General features: G+C 46.9%; 1 protein-coding gene across 1 annotated transcript in view; it reads left to right on the top strand.

Annotated features, from left to right (window-relative positions):
• LOC310786207 (rho GTPase-activating protein 39-like) overlaps positions 1-15,489 on the top strand; it is a gene marked incomplete at both ends in the record, with an annotated part of 47,976 nt that extends 32,487 nt beyond the window's left edge. The window contains 8 exons of the mRNA XM_083647378.1: positions 2,783-2,947; positions 4,937-5,122; positions 6,681-6,894; positions 9,881-9,954; positions 12,029-12,228; positions 12,865-12,956; positions 14,965-15,134; positions 15,295-15,489. Of these exons, the coding sequence (XP_083503504.1) occupies positions 2,783-2,947; positions 4,937-5,122; positions 6,681-6,894; positions 9,881-9,954; positions 12,029-12,228; positions 12,865-12,956; positions 14,965-15,134; positions 15,295-15,489 (1,296 nt within the window). The remainder of the gene's footprint in view (positions 1-2,782; positions 2,948-4,936; positions 5,123-6,680; positions 6,895-9,880; positions 9,955-12,028; positions 12,229-12,864; positions 12,957-14,964; positions 15,135-15,294) is intronic.
• Between the last annotated feature and the right edge of the window lie 8,202 nt (positions 15,490-23,691).

The following is a 23,691-nucleotide window of genomic DNA, read 5'->3' as shown; positions in this document are numbered from 1 at the left end:
TAGCCTTACCTTCACCCCTCACAGGTACATAGCCCTACCTTCACCCCTCACAGGTAAATAGCCTTATCTTCACCCCTCACAGGTACATAGCCTTACCTTCACCCCTCACAGGTACATAGCCCTACCTTCAGCCCTCACAGGTACATAGCCTTAGCTTCAGCCCTCACAGGTACATAGCCTTACCTTCACCCCTCACAGGTACATAGCCTTACCTTCAGCCCTCACAGGTACATAGCCTTACCTTCAGCCCTCACAGGTACATAGCCTTACCTTCAGCCCTCACAGGTACATAGCCTTACCTTCAGCCCTCACAGGTACATAGCCTTACCTTCACCCCTCACAGGTACAGATCCTTACCTTCACCCCTCACAGGTACAGATCCTTACCTTCACCCCTCACAGGTACAGAGCCCTACCTTCACCCCTCACAGGTACATAGCCTTACCTTCAGCCCTCACAGGTACATAGCCTTACCTTCACTCCTCACAGGTACATAGCCTTACCTTCAGCCCTCACAGGTACATAGCTTTACCTTCACTCCTCACAGGTACATAGCTTTACCTTCACCCCTCACAGGTACAGAGCCTTACCTTCAGCCCTCACAGGTACATAGCCCTACCTTCACCCCTCACAGGTACAGCAGCATGTATGGCACCAGGCCATGGAGACGAACAGATCTGAGGAACCCACACGTAGTTGTTATCAAATATCATCCGTATACGATGACAGGGTTGTGGGAGTTGTGTGAAAAAAGAGAAGATTTACAGTTAAAGAGCTTTAATTATAGCCTGGTCAAAACCATCTTGATTATGTGATCGCATATTCTGTTTCAGTCTACGTATCAGTCTGGACTCCAAGCTGTCCACAGTGATTTCAGTGGGTGGGAGTACTTGCCTTGACAGACAACACCTTTGTCTTTTCCGCCGAGAAACTCCACTGGTGTAGCCTGGCTCCTAGTCTCGCTGGCCAGCCTCCCCTCCCTTCCGTGAGAGTCGTCTGGCTGCACGGAAACAGGCTGCTGGCATAAGCCCTCCCCTGCTCTACAACTGCTCTCCCATTGGAGCGACTGTTTCAGTCGCTGCCGGATGTCCGCTCCCCGCTTGTTACAAGCTCTGTCATTGGCTCCGACCATGTCAATCAGAGCGGCTTCCGCTCCCTCCTCCCTGTGTGTCGCTGTAAATAGTGCCCTGCCGCCGCAGTGAAAACAACAATGCTAACTAATAATATCAGTGTCGGAGATCATTCATGAAAGTAAAAGTTGTGTTATTGTACAAAGTCAACGTACCGGTAATCCTCCCACTGTTACAGTTAAATCTCCTGTAATCCTCTTCATATGCAAATGAGTTTTGATTATGTCACATGGCGGGAGAATCTGCAGAATGGTTCTTAATCTATGAGTTTACATGGACTCTGCAATATAGCCATCTACATCGTGATACAGCTTTTATGCTGGTAAGACACACACACTCGCGCATGCACACACACACACACACACACACACACACACACACGCACACACACACACACGCACACACATAAACAATGAGTGGTCCTGTCAGGTCTGGCTTACAGCCCCACCTTGCTGGGAAGCCATCAATATTTCATGTGATGTTGCTCAGCTACAGCTAGCCTCACATTGGCTTATATAATAATCACACTGCTGGCTCCTCTGTAGCTAGAGACAGACACTATCGCTGCACCTAGACAGGCTGACCACACGCGCGCGTGTGCGCACGCACACACACACACACACACACACACACACACACACACACACACACACACACACACACACATCTAGAAACAAACCAGGGAGACTGTATAAAAATATGGACATAGCCACCTGGACGTCACCCATTGGCTTGTGGACTCGTGTTTTGAAGGCTGGAGTTTGACATTTTGACCGTCGCCATCTTGGATGAGAAGAGCTGCAGCACCACCTGCTATTGGTCCGTGATCAGCGAACTGCGCATGAGCAATCATTGACAGGCTACCTGTCAATCACGTCCCAAAGCATAGCCTGCTTTATCGTGTATTTTACTCTAAAGGGGACCATACATTACCTTACATGAACATCATGCTGTATTGAAGAAGACTTGAAACTAGAGATTGAGACCATAAAGTCTTTACTTTTCAAGTGTTTACTGAGGTAATACATCCATTGAGATGTAGGGTCATTTTCCCCATTCACTTTCTATACAATCTGACTTCTTCCATAGACTGGATAAACAGATGAGTTATATAAAAATGCTCCCCCCATACAGTTGTCATGAATGTTGAAATTATCTAAAGACAAAACCGTATTTTGTACCAGGCTGTAAACATGTTTATTTCTGCTGGAAAGTTGGACATTAAGATGGGGGGGTCTATGGGGAATGACTCTCTTTTGGAGCCAGCCTCAAGTGGCCATTCAAAGAACTGCAGTTTTTGGCACTTTCCGTGTTTGCTTCGTTTTTCCAAGACGGAAGTTGCTGATTGGGCTACACATAACTGGATACTAGGGTTAGACAGATACATGGGGCCGATATTGGACTTTTATTAAAAACAGGATCTGGATAATATGATCGATATAATGCAGTTTGATTGACATATTACATATTTATTGTAGAATGAATCAATACTTAAAGTGTTGCCTATGGGAACCCTGAACTGATTTTAATGATCAAATTCCTCATAAGTATCTGTTGTTCAATTCTATGCAGCAACACCAGAGATACTGTATGTGTTGCCATCTCCTCTCTCACTCTGTCTTTCTCCCTCGTTGTCTTTCTCCCCCCGGTCAGTCGGAGGACCTGGGAGCCTGCGCCCAGTTCGAGGCCAGTCGGAACGCCAGGAATATGATGCCGAGCGCCAGCTGCGGAGTCTTCCCAGAATTCACCCTGAGAAAACCCTCCTCGGAGACCGACATCGAGAACTGGGCATCCAAGCACTTCAACAAACACACGCAGGTACTCGAGAAGGCGTACACACGCGCACACAGACCGTACGTGTGTGTCTGCACACGTGCATAGCTTAGCTTTAAAGACATTTGCATAATCACTGTGTGCCCTTCGTCCACCTGGAGTTTCATTGTGATCCAGCTTCCCTGCTGATTTTTGCTGGCTTTTTAAATGAACTGTTTACTGATGTCCCGCCGTTATATCAAAATAATATGCTCTCGCAAAGTCATCTCGATTTGTTTCTTTCACTTCCTAGTGGCTCAAACTCTTATTCTTTTTTTTCCTGATCAATGATCAGAATCAGCCCCCCAGAAAACCTGACTGCTTAGCCTGGTATCCAGCCCCATATGAATCGCAGTTGTCAGCACTCTTCATATGGGTCTGGACCCAGGCCCATCCACTGGTGGTTATTCAGGACAGATACTGGTGCCTGATTGGCTGGTTGGTTATTCAGGACAGATACTGGTGTCTGATTGGCTGGTTGGTTATTCAGGACAGATACTGGTGCCTGATTGGCTGGTCGATGTAGGCGGCGGGACTAATCTAACGTTACCGATGACGGATTACAGTCTGTAATCCATGGCCTCCATGTAATTCCCACCCTGATTCCAGAGCGCTGCTGCAACAACAACACACCTGTATGTTAAATAGCGAGCTAGCTGTTAGCTACGTTAGCTAAGCCCACTACTGCTGCTGTAACCACTTCACCGGGCTCAAAACGCCACTGTGAGTGACCAAAGGTTTCGCTTGGTCAGGGGGTGGAAAAGTCAGGGTAGACTGCAGGGACCCCAGTATGCAGACATTTTCAAATCGAATAGGCGAAGAGAACACATGTATACTGCATCCAAAAACTGCATGGGGTTAGCATAAAGTGGGAATGTATGTAAATGAGAGACTCGTAGGTACATTCTCATTCAGATATCTTGAGGTGAGAGGTCCAGGGACGCCTTTGAAAATGGCCACGTCGGTTTTTCACTCGTCAATGGATGCCTTAGGTCTAGTTTCATATGATACCAGTATCTTCATTCTGGCTTTAAAGCTTGGCCTGCTGCAGTCTCTGAAAGCCAGTCATGTCTGAGTAGAAGAGGCTTTAAAGCTTGGCCTGCTGCAGTCTCTGAAAGCCAGTCATGTCTGAGTAGAAGAGGCTTTAAAGCTTGGCCTGCTGCAGTCTCTGAAAGCCAGTCATGTCTGAGTAGAAGAGGCTTTAAAGCTTGGCCTGCTGCAGTCTCTGAAAGCCAGTCATGTCTGAGTAGAAGAGGCTTTAAAGCTTGGCCTGCTGCAGTCTCTGAAAGCCAGTCATGTCTGAGTAGAAGAGGCTTTAAAGCTTGGCCTGCTGCAGTCTCTGAAAGCCAGTCATGTCTGAGTAGAAGAGGCTTTAAAGCTTGGCCTGCTGCAGTCTCTGAAAGCCAGTCATGTCTGAGTAGAAGAGGCTTTAAAGCTTGGCCTGCTGCAGTCTCTGAAAGCCAGTCATGTCTGAGTAGAAGCGGCTTTTTGGGGCCCTAGGTTAGGTAGCTTGGGGCCCAAGGCCTAACGGTAAGGCCCACCCCTGCTCATTGTTAGCAGCAAGAAGCAACAGATCTCTGTTTCACCTGGCAGCTGACTCTAGAGTCAGTATTCTCTGTGGGTCCAACCAAGCACTACAGGTATGTAAGACACGCAAATAATACAGAGGTCCAAAATCACCAAACGTATCCTTTTAAGAGATTTGTTCAAACTTCAAGGGCACATCTGTGGTAGGGAGGGAGAGCTGTACACTCACTTAACTCCCCTGACCCACATTTCTCCAGCTGGTCCAGGGATTTGAACTGCTTTAATACAGCTTCTCACACTCCCATACAGTTCTCACTCTCTCTCTTAGCAATGGAATATACGCTACCGGTTCATTTTTCTCTGGCTTTTCACTGTTCTTTCCATTGACATTGCTCACATTGGTATGTTGATGTCCTTCGCGCCCTCTCTCTGTCCCTTCTTCTGAGCTCTCTTCCATGTTTTTCGCAGGGTCTGTTTCGGAGGAAGGTGTCCATCGCCAACATGCTGGCCTGGAGCAGCGAGCCCATCAAGAAGCCCATGATCGTGACCTCGGACCGCAACGTGAAGAAGGAAGCGGTGGAGATCTTCAAGCTCATCCAGACCTACATGGGAGACCGTCGCTCCAAGATCGACCCCCTGCACGTCGCCCTGGAGGTCTGTCGTCCACAACCTGAAAAAGCTGCTCTGTCAAGTCTGGACCACAAGATGAAGACGTTATGTCTGTACCATTTATTGTGCCTTAGTTAGACCCACTGTAGGTTCTTGAAGGCCAATATTTCTCAATTGAGGCCTCAGATATTTTGCGCTGAAATTCTAGGCTAGGGCAAACACACACACGCACACACGCACACACACACGCATACACACACACACACACACACACACACACACACACACACACACACACACACACACACACACACTATCCTCTTTTAATTGTTGTTTATATTACAAAGATATGTCCTCTAATGAGCTGATGATCTCTCATTTCGCGCAGCGGCCCATTTTCATTAGCAGCTGTTTGTCTGATGCAGCTCTCAGATTTGGTTGCTAATTAGGTTAGCATGAGCCAAAAGAGTGAATTCTACAGAAAGACAAGAGCCAAGGCACTCCAAAGATCTGTTGAAAAGTCTTTCTTGTGTTTGGCGAGTCGTTACAAAGTTAAATGACTCGCCAAGTGGAATAAAGTGCCTTGGATCTTCTTGTTCCATATGATTACGATACGTGATGCTTTTTCTATCCAAAGAGCACTGAACCCCGCGTCTTTAGCATGAAAGTCCTGACACATCATGGCGATTTCCGGCCGTCGGCAATGTCTGGACTGTCGGGTAGCGTTTGTGGCCCTGGACGGTGAGAGAAATCACTCTGATTGACTGGTCAGCTGGTTAAGCGAAGCGGTGCACGAGAAGAGAGCGGGCACGCACAAAATGATCTTCTCGTTTTTCAACTTCTTCTCATCTGATCATTCCAATGCACAAATATTGTCACGGCGTGGCCTCGGGAAAGTCTCTTGAGCCTGTCTCTGTATGATATCACCCATTTGTTGCGGTTTCTCCTTATTTTTCCACCTCTTCCTTTCTTCTTCCAGAACAAGGGCTGACAACGCCGGTGCCATTTGCAACTTTCTATCAGCCATATTCCCAGTTAGAAGTAGCTATATTATGAAACCGTTTAAGTGGTGAGCGAGAGTGGTCCGGTAATGGTGGGCAAACACTGCTTTGTTTCATGTATCTGGTTTGTATATCCGCAGTCGTAGGTCTCACTCAGTCTTAGGTCTCACTCAGTCTTAGGTCTCACTCAGTCTTAGGTCTCACTCAGTCTTAGGTCTCACTCAGTCTTAGGTCTCACTCAGTCTTCGGTCTCACTCAGGCGCAGGATGAACGCGCTAGTTGTCCGTCGACTGTAGTCTTTGTGTCTTTGTGGTGTGTTCAAGTGCAACGTTTTGCTCCTGACACAGGCGATGTGAGACGACGCAACAGTCGTCCTTTGTTGCCGCTAGTTCTTTGAAGTTGTGTGTGTGTGTGTGTGTGTGTGTGTGTGTCTCTGGGACTTTAGAAGAAGCTTAAGCATTTCAACTCAATCTCTGTCTCTCTCTCCCTCCCTCTCTCTCTCTCTCCCTCCCTCTCTCCCTCTGTCTCCCCCCCCCCCTCTCTCTCTCTCCCTCCCTCTCTCCCTCTCTCTCCCTCTCTCTCTCTCTCTCTCTCTCTCCCAGGTGGTGGTGCGTGGTTGGAGCCACCAGGGTTTGCGTGACGAGCTGTACATCCAGCTGTGCCGTCAGACCACGGAGAACTTCCGCTACGACAGCCTGGAGCGAGGCTGGGAGCTCATGGCCATCTGCCTGGCTTTCTTCCCACCAACGCCACGCTTCCACTCCTACCTGGAGGGCTACATCTACCGACACATGGACCCGCTCAATGACACCAAGGGTGAGGGAGCAGCACACACACACACACACACACACACACACACACACACACACACACACACACACAACAGCCCAAAAGCATATCCGACACTGAAGCAACGCCTCACAGAGGCAGTTTCCTTTCGGCGTCCTTGTTAACATTTTTGGAGATCTGCCTATTTGCCATATTGCAGATAGTAAAAGTATAATGTAGATGCCTTTATCTTCACTGTGCGTGCATTAGAAAGTGTGTTTCACCCCTCACTGCTATTAGCTTAGCACTACAATGGCAGTCTATGCTACAGCTGCCTGACCCTGTTCAGTCACCCAAAATACACATTCCAACAGCACCAGAAACACGCACATGTAGCCTACATGTTGTGACTGGTGTACTCACCACGCCATGAAATGATCATCCAAAGTTACGGGAAACGGTCATTTTCTAAGTAAATCCATAGCGAGAACTAACAAAGAGGGTTCCCTCTGTAACCAAAGTGACTTCCTCATTTGCCCGAGGCGCATGCGCTGTGTGCCGTCATCAGTACAGTTCACATCAGTGCGTGCTGCTTCTGACATGCTTCTGGTGTGAACGAAGCGTAAATGGATCATACTTAATGTGATATGGATTTTGCATTTAGAAAGAATAGGCTGCCATTTCATTTGATTCTGCGTCCTTATTGACCTTCATGGTAAACTCAACTGAGGAAATGAGCAGAGAAACACAAACATGAGATCTCATGGTCATCCTATAGTCCTGGGGGGGAGCAACCTGAGTTTTGTGATCGACCGTAGGATGATATGGAGGGGGGGGTGGGCGGGGGGGGGGATCTCTAACTACCATGTTCAACAGTCATCCAATCACACTCTTCCATGTCTGGTTAAAGCTCGACTCAATTCAGCAGCTCTTCTTTTTTTAGTGTCCTCCTAGTCTGACTCAATGGAAGTAGGCTGCTATTTGTGCCGTCCACTTCAGTCAGAATTCTCCTCCCCTTCCGTTTCCAGTATCTGTGTTCAATGTCAACATCGCTACCTCAACAACAACCTGAGAGCTAGCAACCTACATGCTAAAATGGCAGGTTTTACATACTCGACATGTGTTTTATGGTTTTATGTGGCATTTTCTTTAGTGGGGATTTAGACACTTTGTTCCAGCAAAACAAGTTCCCCCAACACTATTTTGCAAGAGCACCGTCGCTGCCTCGTGCGTGTTTAGTGCCACCCAAGATGCTTAATGCAAAGAAGACACTGTGGAGAGAGGTCGGGCCAGCGAGAGCAGTGTCCTCCTTCAAGTGTTAGAACCAAAACTAGACTAGTCATCTGACTCAGCTGGCATTTGACTGCTACAGATACAGTATAAAATCCAACAAATAGACCAGACCAGTTCCTGCTATATTCCAAGCAGAAAACCAATGAGATGCATCAACTCCAATCCCAATGTCGACTGCGTATCAAGCATTGTATTGACAAGGATGAAGGCGGTCAAGATGCAAAAACATCAGCTGCCAATCAACATCCCAGACCCAACTTTCATATTAAGCAACGTTTAATTAAGAGACATGCAAAATCCTCATTGGTGGTCTTGAATGAAGTACTTCAGTCAAAAGAGTTTAAAAGTGGTCACGTTCTTCCTCTTTCCCAGAGGTTCAGGCACAGTGAGAGCTGCACTGGTGCTTTGCTTCCCCCTACAGGGGGTTAGGATCAATGACATCACCAGTCACACACCTTCAGAGGTCCTGCACAGGTTGCTCAGTGGAAATGCCTGGTGTCTTTCCCTCACAGCTCCTAATCTGCAATCCATCATTACAGGATTTTTCTGAATTATGAATGGATTTCATTGGCCCTCATGAAACTTGCAGTGTTTTTCTGGCTATATTATTTAAATTGCAACAGATGACGGAATAGTGAATTTAGAGAGCCTAAATGATACCAGTGACACATTACAAATCTTTTTCTTGTCCTTCTCTTCTTTCCGTTGTCTAACTATGAAGACACTGTCTGGTCCGTTCTCATGCTATAACTGTAGGATATCAAGATACACTTTATATGAGGCAGCACATTATCTTAACTGAAGATGTCAAGAAGTTGACAGCCGGAACTGCTCTGCAGTTAATTTTCCAATGATTAAAGCATTTGTTGTTGTCACAGCAATTTTCAGTATTTGAATTTTCAAGAAATCCCACAACCTGAATGGCAACTTAACCCAGCATTGGTATTAAGGGCTATGTTTGTGCAAAGAAGTATATGAGAAAAGACAAAAATTAATTAAAATAGCTGAATAAGTAATCATTTTATTTAAGCGGTGGAGCCGCTTCTATAAGTGGCGTGTGTCTGTCGTCCATTATCTCACGGCATGTCCGTTTTGACATGGGATGTCTGTTAGTAGCACAAGACGATAGACCAATCAGGAGTAGCTTATGCATATGGAGGGGAGGGGAGTGGGTAGTACATGACGTCATGTACCCGATGCTGCGCCACACCACACGGCCGGGCGGGTACGACAAACAGCACGGAGGTCAAAGGAGGCACTACACGATTCTCAGCCCACCACAAATGTTCATATATCTGTGCAAATAATCATGAAAAAAAGGACAAGAAAGGTGTCAATATCTTTGGTTAATGTAGATGCAAAGGATGCGTAATTGGCTCATCATAACTCATAACTCGCAATATTGCTATCCTCTTCCCTGGCCAGCAGCATTCCTCCCTCCCCGGCTGGGAAGGCTGTCTGCTCGGTTCTTCCCTCTGGGGGATGGCCGCAGTGAGTGAGCCAGCCAGGCTCTGTGACCTGGATTTATGTTGTGTTTGTAACGTATTAGACTGTTGTTGAATCCTGCCCGGTAAGGACGTCGTGAGATGGAAGTTAGATACTCTCGCAATGTCGTTTGAGCTGGACTTGAAGCTGTCTGTCACTATGGAAGTGAAGAAGCTGTGTTAACAACGAGCGAACTGCCTCTTCCCCCGCATCCACGTTGCCGGCATTGTTTGACTCTAGCTGTTTCTTTCTCCAGGAGTGGCCATCAGCAGCTACGCCAAATACTGCTACCGCAAACTAACCAAGGCTGCTCTGACGGGTGCCAAGAAGGTATGGTGTCTGTCTGTCTGTCTCTGTCTGTCTGTCTGTCTGTCTGTGTGTGTGTCTGTCTGTGTCTGTGTGTGTGTCTGTCTGTGTCTGTCTGTGTGTGTGTGTGTGTGTGTGTGTGTGTGTGTGTGTGTGTGTGTCTGTCTGTCTGTCTGTCTGTCTGTCTGTCTGTCTGTCTTCTGTCTGCCTGCTTGTCTGTCTGTCTGTATGCCTGCCTGTGTGTGTGTGTGTGTCTGTCTGTCTGTCTGTCATGTCTGCTCAGATTAAGGTTGCTGGGTTGCTTACAACTCCTCCGGGCGGGGTGCCTGTTCCGTTCGGGGGGAGGGGAACGGGGGGGGGGGGGAGGGGGGTATGGGTGATCCTCCCACATGCTACGTCCTGCCGGTTAAATTCCTCGCTGTCAGGTGAAAAGAAGTGGCTGGTGACTGCACATGTGTCAGAGTTAGCATATACTAGGCTATAACTCAGATCGGGGGGGGGGGGTGGGGGTGGAAGGGGGGTTTGATTACAACCATATTTCTGCACCTATTAACGTTCATTCTGAACAATCTCAGTGTTTTGTTCAGTGAGATCGGCACAGTAGGTAATGGTTCTCTAAAATATCATCAGGCTTGGACCATTAGTCTTTACACTGTGTGTGTGTGTGTGTGTGTGTGTGTGTGTGTGTGTGTGTGTGTGTGTGTGTGTGTGTGTGTGTGTGTGTGTGTGTGTGTGTGTGTGTGTGCGCGTTGTGTGATGTGTGTGTTGGCAGCGATGCCAGTCCTTGGTAGCAGGCAGGTTTGGCGTGGCGCCTGTGAGACATGTGGTGCCAGTATCTCAACAGGGCGCTAATCGAGACAATTTGTCACTTAGTGGACATGCACACGCACACCCAGGCCAGTGTGTGACTGGTGCTAACCTGGTGCTACCCTGCTCACCTCTAACAGCAGACCAATGTGTTGCACAGGGGGGACATACAGCAGACCAATGTGCTGCACAGGGGGGACATACAGCAGACCAATGTGTTGCACAGGGGGGACATACAGCAGACCAATGTGTTACACAGGGGGGACATACAGCAGACCAATGTGCTGCACAGAGGGGACATACTGTACAGCAGACCAATGTGTTACACAGGGGGGACATACAGCAGACCAATGTGCTGCACAGGGGGGACATACTGTACAGCAGACCAATGTGTTGCACAGGGGGGACATACTGTACAGCAGACCAATGTGTTACACAGGGGGGACATACAGCAGACCAATGTGTTACACAGGGGGGACATACTGTACAGCAGACCAATGTGTTGCACAGGGGGGACATACTAGCAGACCAATGTGTTGCACAGGGGGACATACAGCAGACCAATGTGCTGCACAGGGGGACATACTGTACAGCAGACCAATGTGCTGCACAGAGGGGACATACAGCAGACCAATGTGTTGCACAGGGGGACATACAGCAGACCAATGTGTTGCACAGGGGGACATACAGCAGACCAATGTGTTGCACAGGGGGACATACAGCAGACCAATGTGCTGCACAGAGGGGACATACAGCAGACCAATGTGTTGCACAGGGGGACATACAGCAGACCAATGTGTTGCACAGGGGGACATACAGCAGACCAATGTGTTGCACAGGGGGACATACAGCAGACCAATGTGCTGCACAGAGGGGACATACAGCAGACCAATGTGCTGCACAGAGGGGACATACAGCAGACCAATGTGCTGCACAGAGGGGACATACAGCAGACCAATGTGCTGCACAGGGGGGACATACTGTACAGCAGACCAATGTGTTGCACAGGGGGACATACAGCAGACCAATGTGGTGCAAAGGGGGGACATTCAGCCCTCTCTCTCTCTATATATATATGTATGTATGTATGTATGTATGTATGTGTATATATATATATGCACTTCTCCCACACCAATGTTGACTCTCTCTTTCCCGCACCCCTTTCTCTCCCCCTCTCTCTCTCTCTGTCTCTCCCTCTCTCTCTCTCTCGTTGTCTCTCTCCCCCACCCCTTTCTCTCCCCCCCCCTCTCTCTCTGTCTCTCTCGTCCTCTCTGTGTCTCTCTGTCTGCAGGGCGTGCAGAAGCCCTGCCTGGAGGAGATCCACCACGCCAGGAACGCCGTCTTCAGCCCGTCCATGTTCAGCTCGTCCCTGGAGGAGGTGATGGCCCTCCAGAAGGAGCGCTACCCCGACCGCCAGCTGCCCTGGGTGCAGACCCGCCTGTCTGAGGAGGTGCTGGGCCTCAATGGAGACCAGACGGAGGGCATCTTCAGGTGAGGGAGGGAACAGAAGGCAACCTTCCTCCTGTGCTTTTATTTACTCAACCGCTTCAGCGGCCTCAGTACAGAAGAGGGTAGAAACCATCCTGGTCACGTGACCTCACATTTGGTTTCACTCTCCGTATCAGTCTGTACTCCAATCCGTTCACAGCCCTTTTAGTGGGCGGGAGTTTAGTGGGCAACTCCTTCAGCCAATCAGTGTCGCCAAATCCAATCCAAATCCACTCATAAGAACGGCAAAAACGACTTTTCTGCCGAGAAACTCTGCTACTACTCTTGTTTAATTGTTGTTATTGAGTCTAATTCTGCAATAACGGCACTTATGGCTGTGTTTCCTCCTCTACTAACGTCAACATTAACCGCTCATTGCTTCGGGATACTGTTTTGCCAGCGGCATCCCTGATTGGCCGGTTACATTGACAACTGCGAGGCGGGTCCCTGATTGGCCCGTGCACTTTGTGATTTCTGAAAATGGCAAACAGAATGTGAGGTCACGTGATCAGGATGGTTTACCAGGCTAGAGGATATATTAAGGGCCACATACCCTAGTAGTGTTTGAATTCTGAGCTTAAAGTCCGAGTTGTGACTTGGGAGAGAAGTGTAACAGGCCTGTGACCTTGTGACCTCCAGAGTTCCGGGTGACATAGATGAAGTGAACGCCCTCAAGCTGCAAGTGGACCAATGGAAAATCCCCACAGGGCTGGAAGACCCGCACATCCCAGGTACACATCCCACACACACACACACGCACACTCTTACACACACACACACACACACACACACACACACACACACACACACTCTTACACACTCACTCACTCACACACACTGTAAACGTCTCCTTGGATTATTTACCCCCTTTTTTATATCATTCAGGTGCACCCAACTCATAAATTGTGAGATTTCCGACAGCACCTGAAGGCAGCATGATAGCTAGAATACCAGCTTCTTTTGCAACATTATAATGCTGCGCGTGGATGTTAGCAGAACTGACCCTCTAGTCTACAGTAGTTGTAGTGTGATCAAATAAATGAATCAATTTGTGGCCTTTGGTCACATCTGACCCAAGGGAAATTAACATTCTGGTTAATAGAGGAGGGGTTGCGGGTGGGTGAAATAATGCATCATTAACAAGGAAAATATTAATTACATTCTCTAAAATGTGAACATATTTTAAGCTTCATTTCTGCTTTTTTGCTCGTGCGCTGTCATGTCCAACACAGGAGATATTAGGCTCATTAACTCACAGTGAGCATTTACGCACGAGGGAGGCACAGCAGCCTCACTTTATTACATCATTCTTCCTTATATATAAATATAAAACTTCATTAAATAAATCTCCAGAGTTGATTCAATAAATCTCCAGACACGCCGTCAGGATCTGATCTAATGTTAATTAATGTTCTGTGTTCTACACATCCCAAAGGTCCGCTGTTGCACACACAGCACATCTAGCAGCAGCAGAAACGATAAGTGCGTCTCCCCATTAAGAGTGACGCTGTGTAGACACTAATAACAATTATTTCTCATTTCTATTATACAAGAGAGAAACAGGAGCGCAGCATAGTGTACTGTACATACATACATAAATAAACACACTGGAAACATTTAATTACTGAAAGGAGCCTCTCTAATCTTTAAAGTAAATAGTTAAAGAAAACAGTCACTCTGAAAACTCTGGAATGTGGGGCGGGGCGGGTCTATAAATCGTAGAAAATAATTAGTTCGGGTGGGTGTCGGGTGGTTGATTTATTGCGCACCTGTGGATTCGGATGGCATCAGAGCCGATCCGCGCATCTCTAAAAGGGACACGCTTTTTTTCTGCCCCATTTTTGTAGTTTTCTTCTGTTGCTTTGTCAAGTTCATAATTGTTGGATTTTTCTTCATTCTAAAGCTTTTAGGGTAAAAAATTATAATTCCTGGAAGATCAACGAGTTTTGAGATGTGTATTTCAGAACAGGAAGTTAGGGAGTTTGTATTTTCCAACTTGCTTCACACATTCATTGTGTGTGTTTTTGTTTGTTAGTTTTTTTAGTTCGCCCCTTAAAAATAAAATAAAATGCATAAACCAGAAAGGAAGACATTTTTCTTAGGTCACGGAAGCGCTCCGACTTTGAAATGGAAAGTCATGTAAAAGTCATAGAATCTTACATCAGGGTCACAGTGGAAACTGAAAGAAAGATCTGTCGCTTTTTTCATGAATCACAAAGCTTGAAAAAAATCCAGCGACTCTTGGAAAATAAACAACAAAGCTTTAATATAAAAAAAAACCATCATGCCATAGCCTTCATCGAGGTTACCTAACTTAGCTAATGTTAACTTAACATTTCAGCAAAAGTCTTCCACAGGGATTTGCAGGAATTTAAAGTCTTAACCTGCTTTCTTTCTGTCTGTCTGTCTGTCTGTCTGTCTGTCTGTCTGTCTGTCTGTCTTCCTGTCTGTCTGTCTACCTGCCTGTCTGTCTGCCTGTCTGTCTGTCTGCCTGTCTGTCTGCCTGCTTGCCTGCCTGTCTGTCTGTCTGTCTGCCTGTCTGTCTGTCTGTCTGCCTGCCTGTCTGTCTGCCTGCCTGTCTGTCTGTCTGCCTGTCTGTCTGCCTTCCTGTCTGCCTGCCTGCCTGCCTGCCTGTCTGTCTGCCTGCCTGTCTGTCTGTCTGTCTGTCTGCCTGCCTGTCTGTCTGTCTGCCTGCCTGTCTGCCTGCCTGTCTGTCTGCCTGTATGTCTGTGTCCACAGCGTCTCTTCTGAAGCTGTGGTACAGGGAGTTGGAGGAGCCGTTGATCCCGCATGAGTTTTATGAGGAGTGTATCAGTCACTACGACAGCCCAGAGGCAGCCGTCAATGTGGTGCTGGGCCTGCCTCACATCAACAAACTGGTGCTCTGCTACCTCATCCGCTTCTTACAGGTAAGTTCTGCTTTAACGTTGATCTGAAATCTGATGGCCAGAGTTCTGCTTTAACTTTGATCTGAAATCTGATGGCCAGAGTTCTGCTTTAACTTTGATCTGAAATCTGATGGCCAGAGTTCTGCTTTAACTTTGATCTGAAATCTGATGATTGCTGCAGGTATTTGCCCAGACTGCCAATGTGTCCATCACCAAGATGGATATAAACAACCTGGCCATGGTGATGGCTCCAAACTGCCTGCGCTGCCAGTCAGACGACCCCCGCATCATCTTCGAGAACACCCGCAAGGAGATGTCCTTCATCAGGGTGCTCATCCAGCGCCTGGACACCAGCTTCATGGACACAGTGCTATAGCCCCCCCACCATCCAACATCCACTCTTTAGCCTCTCCCCCTCCATCTCTCTCTCTCCCCCCGAAGCCTCCCCCCCCCCCGCCCCCGCAATCCCTTTAACCCCCTTTCAGGCCAGGCTCCTGCAACCTTACCCCAGCACAGGGACACCACACACACACACACACACACACACACACACACACACACACACAGACCACACACACACACACACACACACACACACACACACACACACACACACACACACACACACACACACACACTCCAGTGCTCAGCATTGCATCCCACAGTTTCTTGTAGCTGATTTGGGGAGGGGGGGGCACCTGCCACCTCCTACCCACCCTTGTTCTTTTTTAGTACACGCAACACCAGATATTCACAACTTAGAACCTAAAACGTCCGATTTCATCCGTCTTTTTGCGTGTATCACGACAGATTGTCCACTGTGATCAAAGTAAAGTCCACACACATTACATTGTTGTTGAAAAGATGAGGCTGTGTCCAACATGAGCTGACGCTTTCAAAATGAAGATGCAGACGCAAAAACAAGCGCACCTCAGAGCAGCCAAACGGCACCGATGTGTCTCACAATGTCCGAGTCACTGCCACACACTTTACTCCTTCGTCCAAGAGGCTATCTCACAGATCATTGGTTATGGCGTCAACATTTAGTCAGGGACGGCCTAAACGTGGCTTAAAGCCATAAGACAAACCGCAACGTCATTGGCTTTTGTACTATGTCTAATTGATCACTGAAGCCAATGATCTATCAAGGACATGTGGGTGATTTTGGCATCTGTGTCCTCATCGCTTAAGTGACCAACAGGCCAATCTCACAAAAGTTGGCCTATCTTGAAAAAATCTGCCTGGTACTGTTTGTCCACACTCATAGGTGCTACCGGCCAATCATTCCCCCCCCAACCTCAACACGCCCCCTCCCACCCCAACCTCAACACGCCCCCTCCACCCTCCCCCCCCCGAGGCCCATCGACAACAGATAGAGGAAATTACTGCAGCACTGCCAACAAGGTCCCACCTAGGAAGAGACGTTTCCACAGCTCGTACTTCCTGCGAGGGATTTGAGAACTGCTGGTTTCACCCACGGTACCCCCCCCCCCATCCTCCACCCATCCGTCCAACCGATCCCTACAGAGGTCAACACTTCCCCACATAACCCTGGACGACCCCTACAGAGGTCAACACTTCCCCACATAACCCTGGACGACCCCTACAGAGGTCAACACTTCCCCACATAACCCTGGACGACCCCTACAGAGGTCAACACTTCCCCACATAACCCTGGACGACCCCTACAGAGGTCAACACTTCCCCACATAACCCTGGACGACCCCTACAGAGGTCAACACTTCCCCACATAACCCTGGACGACCCCTACAGAGGTCAACACTTCCCCACATAACCCTGGACGACCCCTACAGAGGTCAACACTTCCCCACATAACCCTGGACGACCCCTACAGAGGTCAACACTTACCCACATAACCCTGGACGACCCCTCCACTCTCGCCGCGGCTGAGCCTCGTCCGGCCTTCCTGCTCACTAATGATTTGTGAATGTGTCTACCTGTCCGTGTCCATGTCCTGTCCATGTCTCTACCTGTCCATGTCCATGTCTCTCTACCTGTCCATGTGCGTGTCTGTCTTCCTCTGTCTGTCATCGTTTACAAAACTGAACCTGTCTGTCTCTCGGATCTTTGTCCGTAAGCAAATACTGTTTATTTCTTATTCATTTGTGTTTTTGTTTTTTTTGCTGTATTTAACAGAGTTTTTATGTTTTTTAACCCACATGATCTTTTTATATGATTTTATTTATTTCTATTTATTTGAGCGAGATTATCCTTATTGCCTTCTCAAGATGTTATTGAAGGCTATTGTAGGCTCCAGTGTCTTATCTGTTGTTGTTTTTTTATTTTTGGCACATGAGTGTAAGCGTGTGACGGCCTGGGTGCGTGCTGTGATTTTCAATATGGCAGCCGGGCACATACATGTTATGATGTGGCTCTGCAGTGTGAACGTGTGAAGATCATACATGTTATGATGTGGCTCTGCAGTGTGAACGTGTGAACATGTGAACGTCCAGTCCTGCTGTGATCTACTTGATTCTTCTTTTTTTTGTGACACATTAAAAGGGATGGTTGTGGATGATCTTATCTATTGAGACACAGACACACACCATCCTGGGACATACACACACCATCCTGGGACATACACACACCACCCTGGGACATACACACACCACCCTGGGACATCACTGACTTCCAACCCTGAAAGTCCAAATGCGACTCTCGTTCTCACTTTCACAGTTAATCTTTCCGATTTTTGTTTCTTTGTGAATGAAGTGAGGGTGTATGGCTGTGTCTTTAACATGCAGCTCACTCCACTGCCAACACCCCCCCCCCCCCCCCCCCCACTTACATAACATGTACATTGAACCACTGTACAGACAGACTATGTAAAACAAGTATATACAGACTACTGAAACAAGAGAGGGAAAAAGCATCATAGCGTAACAGTGTTAACATCTGTGGCAGTAAATGTAACAGGGTGGGGGTTGTTTCATTTGATTTTTTTTTTCTGTCTTGGAAAAATGATTTGCTCACATTGACCAAGGTCTAGAAGTGGTAATGTGTTAAACCCATTTAGGAGGTTCCTGCCCATCAGCCATGAAGCTACCAGAAAGTGTTTTTCAACCCGGATACCTGTAGCCTTTAGGTCTGATTCATACTCCAAGAAGAAGTGCTTTGTCTGGAGGAAAAGAACAGTTTCTTTTTGGGCAATTCGGAGTGTTGTTCATGGTACGTTGCACAGACACTTTCGTAAAGCTGCGCTAGCTAAAGATTTTCTGTCAACAATATGCCTGTATCATCGGCGTAATGTCGGATTTATGTCCCACTGGATTTACCACTCTCGTCTTTTTGGTTTCCTTTGGTATGAAGCGGTTTACTGACGTCGCCTTACCGGATTTCTCTGTATTAGGAGGAAGTTTTGCCTCCTACTTCCACTGTGCAAAGTGGACTAGTGCAGCTTTCATTATTGTAACTTTGTCACTTTCCTTCTACTGAACACGGTGTCCGTCATTTTTGGCAATCGCTCGCTTCAAAACTCACGTTCACGTCTACGCGAGTTCTACGCGTCTGTTCAGCTTTCCTAACGAATGGATCAATAAATGGCCAAAATCTCGCAAACAACTAATTGAAGGGTGGGAGAATATGTATGAATCAATGGAGAGAATGAACTCCCCCCCCCCCCATGTGACTTCTCTGGAAAGTATGAATCTAGCCTAATGGGGGGGCGGGGGGTGGGATTTTTTATTATTATTATTATCCGAGCCTAAAACAGCTTAGAGAATCAGAAGCCTCGGAGATAGCCAGGTCTTTCAAAAAGAAGAAGAAGAAAAAATAAAATATGTTACGACAGTATGTGTGAGTGTGTGTGTGTGTGTGTGTGTGTGTGTGTGTGTGGCAGGTTTGTGTGAGTGTATTTGTTTCTGTAAGAGATGGTTGTAGATAGACTAGAATGCAGTGCTGTCCTGTATTGGCCAGCCCGTTCTCACTCCGATGGCATCAAATACCACTGCTTTGTCACACACCTTGTGCGTGGGATATTGAGCCCCCCCCCCCCCCCCCACCCCCCACTTCCCTGAGGGGAAGACCACCGACCAAGTCTGAAACCCCCGAAAGGGTTCTTCCCCTGGAAACCCTAAGCCGGAGCCTTCCCCTGGAGACCCTGAATGAATTTATTATGTATTTTTTGAAATGGGGACAATGTACATTGAACATTAACCGTGTAGAAGAAGGAGATATGTACTGTACCAGGTTCTAGCAAATTGCTATTTTCAGCCTATAGAAAACAATAGAGTACACAAACACAATCATTACACATTAAAAGAATACAAAAATACAAGTAGTCAATAAGAAGATACAAACACAATCATCCCCAACCCTGAAACAGCCCTCTACACCAACAACAACCCCCATCCCACAATATCCAAACCCTAACCCCAACCAAGTGGCTATCAGTGCCTAAACCCAACCCTTCCCCAGTATCTAAATCCAACCTGGAGACCCTTCCCCAGGAGACCCTTACCCAGTATCTAAACCCAACCTGGAGACCCTTCCCCAGTATCTAAATCCAACCTGGAGACCCTTCCCCAGGAGACCCTTACCCAGTATCTAAACCCAACCTGGAGACCCTTCCCCAGTATCTAAATCCAACCTGGAGACCCTTCCCCAGGAGACCCTTCCCCTGTGCCTAAACCCAACCTGGAGACCCTTACCCAGTATCTAAACCCAACCTGGAGACCCTTCCCCAGTAGACCCCCCGTGCCTAAACCCAACCTGGAGACCCTTCCCCAGTATCTAAATCCAACCTGGAGACCCTTCCCCAGTAGACCCCCCGTGCCTAAACCCAACCTAGAGACCCTTCCCCAGTATCTAAATCCAACCTGGAGACCCTTCCCCAGGAGACCCTTCCCCTGTGCCTAAACCCAACCTGGAGACCCTTACCCAGTATCTAAATCCAACCTGGAGACCCTTCCCCAGTAGACCCCCCGTGCCTAAACCCAACCTGGAGACCCTTCCCCAGTATCTAAATCCAACCTGGAGACCCTTCCCCAGGAGACCCTTCCCCTGTGCCTAAACCCAACCTGGAGACCCTTACCCAGTATCTAAATCCAACCTGGAGACCCTTCCCCAGTAGACCCCCCATGCCTAAACCCAACCTGGAGACCCTTCCCCAGTATCTAAATCCAACCTGGAGACCCTTCCCCAGTAGACCCCCCCGTGCCTAAACCCAACCTGGAGACCCTTCCCCAGTATCTAAATCCAACCTGGAGACCCTTCCCCAGGAGACCCTTCCCCCATGCCTAAACCCAACCTGGAGACCCTTACCCAGTATCTAAATCCAACCTGGAGACCCTTCCCCAGTAGACCCCCCATGCCTAAACCCAACCTGGAGACCCTTCCCCAGTATCTAAATCCAACCTGGAGACCCTTCCCCAGGAGACCCTTCCCCCGTGCCTAAACCCGAGCTGGAGACCCTTCCCCAGTACACCCTCCGTGCCTAAACCCAACCTGGAGACCCTTCCCCAGTGCTTAAACCCAACCCAAATTACCCCCCTGTACATGCCCCCCAGTCGTTTAAAAAAAAATGCTCACCATTGTAAAGCTCCATCTCACTGTCTGGCTGAATAGGATCATACAATTGATATCCACTTTGATAAGAATCACAGGTATCTCTTTGCTAAAGCTGTGACAGGGGGGCCTCTGACAGGGCCTTGCTGCAGCCGCCCCCTCCCTCTGGAATGCCCTCCCCAGTCACATCTGACAGGCCAAAACTCATTGTCTTTCATACTCATTATGTCATCTTTCCAAAAAAAAACTTTTCACTGTTGCTTTTGACCTATAATATTTCTCTCTCTCTCATCTATTTTAATATTTTCTCTCTTTAAAGTTGTTTTATTCTGTATTTGTAAAGTGTCTTTGAGCACGGTCAAAAGCAACAGTGAACAGTGAAGCACTATATAATATACATTACATTACTAAACATACAATAATGAGTATTAATGTTCTGTAATTCTACTCATATTCTAATATTTTGTATATTTCCATTCTTATACTTATTAAACAATAATTAGAGAGAGACCATGATGATGCCAGCCTTAAAATTAGATATTCCTCTAAATCTGGCTTCAAACGGGCAAAATTTCAAATGTAAAACGGCCAAATTTTGTGTGTGTCCTGCAGAAGTGGCCCCCCCAGAGCTAAAAGTCAAACTCCGCCTATGCCCCTGTACCTCACCCCAACCCCAAAGCGTCAGCCCGACCAGGTGCATCCTGCTTGTTTAAACAGTGTGTCCGTGTGCATCTCATACTGACGCCCAGGGGCAATATCTGACGCACAAGGTGCGTGACAAAGCGGCGGTATTTGACTCCGTCGGAATGAGAGTGTGTTGGTATTGACCCAGCAAATCAACCAATTAGCATGCAGAAATAGGGTCTTCACTCTTTTCAACTTGAATTTACTAAAAACATGAGAATATACAAGGTAAAACAAACAGAATTTACATAAAAGAAGTGTTACAATATTTAGCTTTAAAAAAAAAGATAAAGATGCTCTTTTTAATCTTTTTTTTCTGACTACTGTTGTTTTTTTTCTACTTGGTTCCTACTAATGTTCAATTGATAGTCAGTGTCGATGCTGTTCTTCTGATGATTCATGTAATTAAAACCACATTGGAGAGAAGGTGCGAGACAGCTACTACGGTATGTGCTCTGTGCTCCTCACCTCGACGTAATCCTCAAGGTTTTTCAGTTGTATCTTATTGTCCACTGTCACTCACACTGTGTCCGAGAGAAGACTCTGGAAGTGTAATTGGACGTTGGTTTAATAAATGATTCAAATGTCAAAAATAACAACAGATCTTTCTTTGTTCCTTTCCCAGTGAGACAAGAAGTTAGGAATACCCAATAAATAAATATCAGACCCTGTACCATTCACAGGGGTTTTGTTGTTTTGTTTGGTTTAATCATTTAACATGGTGGCCAATTTATAACTTTAATTGTTTAACATTTTCCTATATGTATTTACATTTAGCAATGAAGTATTTGCCATTAATAAGTAAACTCGGTGTGTGCATATACACTGCAAAGAATGGGTGTATGAAAGATCCTCCAGATTGTGTGGATGGGAAATATAATAGCATAGCATATAACCAGTGGTTCAATGGTGTCACTGATGACATCACTGATGATGTCATAGACATTGTGACATCATTATTGACCAAATCATCTTATGACATCACTGATGATGTGACATCATCAGTGGGACAAAAATGTAAACAGACAGACAGACAGATATTGCCCACTTGCTCACTTTTATATAAAGGATGGTTAAGGCAACATACCTACATTGGTTTAATGTAGGCTAGCATAATGTATGTTGCAAGGTTTTGAAAGATGTGTGTTTCTTTTATCCAATACATACAATAAAGTATAACAGCCATCTTGTTCCAAGTGAAAACTATTCATAATCCCCAACAATAGGCTAAAGGTGTGTGCTCCAGTGGAACTAGTGTGAACAGAGGACTGAGGCCCCCTTGAAGTCTGAACTCTGGAATCTTGAAGTCAGTGTAAACCGTCCAAAATTCTAAACGTTATCCTTTTCCTTTGTTATTGTCATCTATAGTGGTTTGCATAAAAACACACAATTTGATTAGGAAATGATTGTATCCTTATTTAAATATGTGATTTGATTAAAAAAAACGTTGAATTCAATTTGTAACTTACTTGACAAAGTAACTGATATAATATTACTGAAATCCTAATGGTAAAGTTATATTACTGAGTTAGGCCTAATATGTAATATGATACTTTTGTAATGACACTGCTGGGAGGTAAAAGCTTTTCCCTTAAAACACTGCTGAGTGACGGGGTGGCTCACATAAAGTGAAGTAGTCCACTTCCTCAAAACCAGAGAACCACAGACCTGTTGGTCGCAAAGGGTGCAATGGCGTATCTACACCAGTAAGAGGCAGCAATGCACTAACCCGCGCCTAGGCTGCCGGAAACTAAACGAAGAAGAAGAAGAATAACAACAACAAGTGTAGCTAACGCTAGTTGCAGTAGCAGCAGACAGGACACATTCGAAATTGCGTTTCAGGACATATTTGAGAATGGATTTTGGTCCATTCCAAAGCCATGAAGCCTATGCTGAGGCGCTCCTGCGGGAACACGGAATTAGATGTTCCGCAGCCGGCGGCAGACTGAGCATGGGCCTGACAAGTCTGAAGAACATGTGTCTCAAAGCTGCCAGACAGCATGCTGCTGCTCTGGATATGAACGCTCTTCTTGGTACGGTCACGTACGTGTAGATACCCTGGGTCTGGGTGTAACAGATGTGTGGTCACGTACGTGTAGATACCCTGGGTGTAACAGATGTGTGGCAATTTGAAGAGTAGCTCGGTAGTGTAACTGTTGCTCGGGAACCGTTTGGAACCTAACGCTAGCTTATGTCCTGTCAGTTATTGTACTAGCAAACACTGCAACAGGAAGTCAGCTGGGGTATTTTCAAATGTTGATGTTGTCTAGTTGAAACCGTCTATAATATATACACCGGTAATTTGTCCATAAAACTCAACTCGACTCTACTTTGTTTTAACTCAGAGCTCCCGACGTCCCTCATAAAG

The sequence above is a fragment of the Poromitra crassiceps genome (assembly GCF_964638095.1).
Source record: "Poromitra crassiceps genome assembly, chromosome: 12".
NCBI classification, from domain to species: domain Eukaryota; kingdom Metazoa; phylum Chordata; class Actinopteri; order Beryciformes; family Melamphaidae; genus Poromitra; species Poromitra crassiceps.
This window is presented reverse-complemented; position numbering and strand designations above follow the sequence as displayed.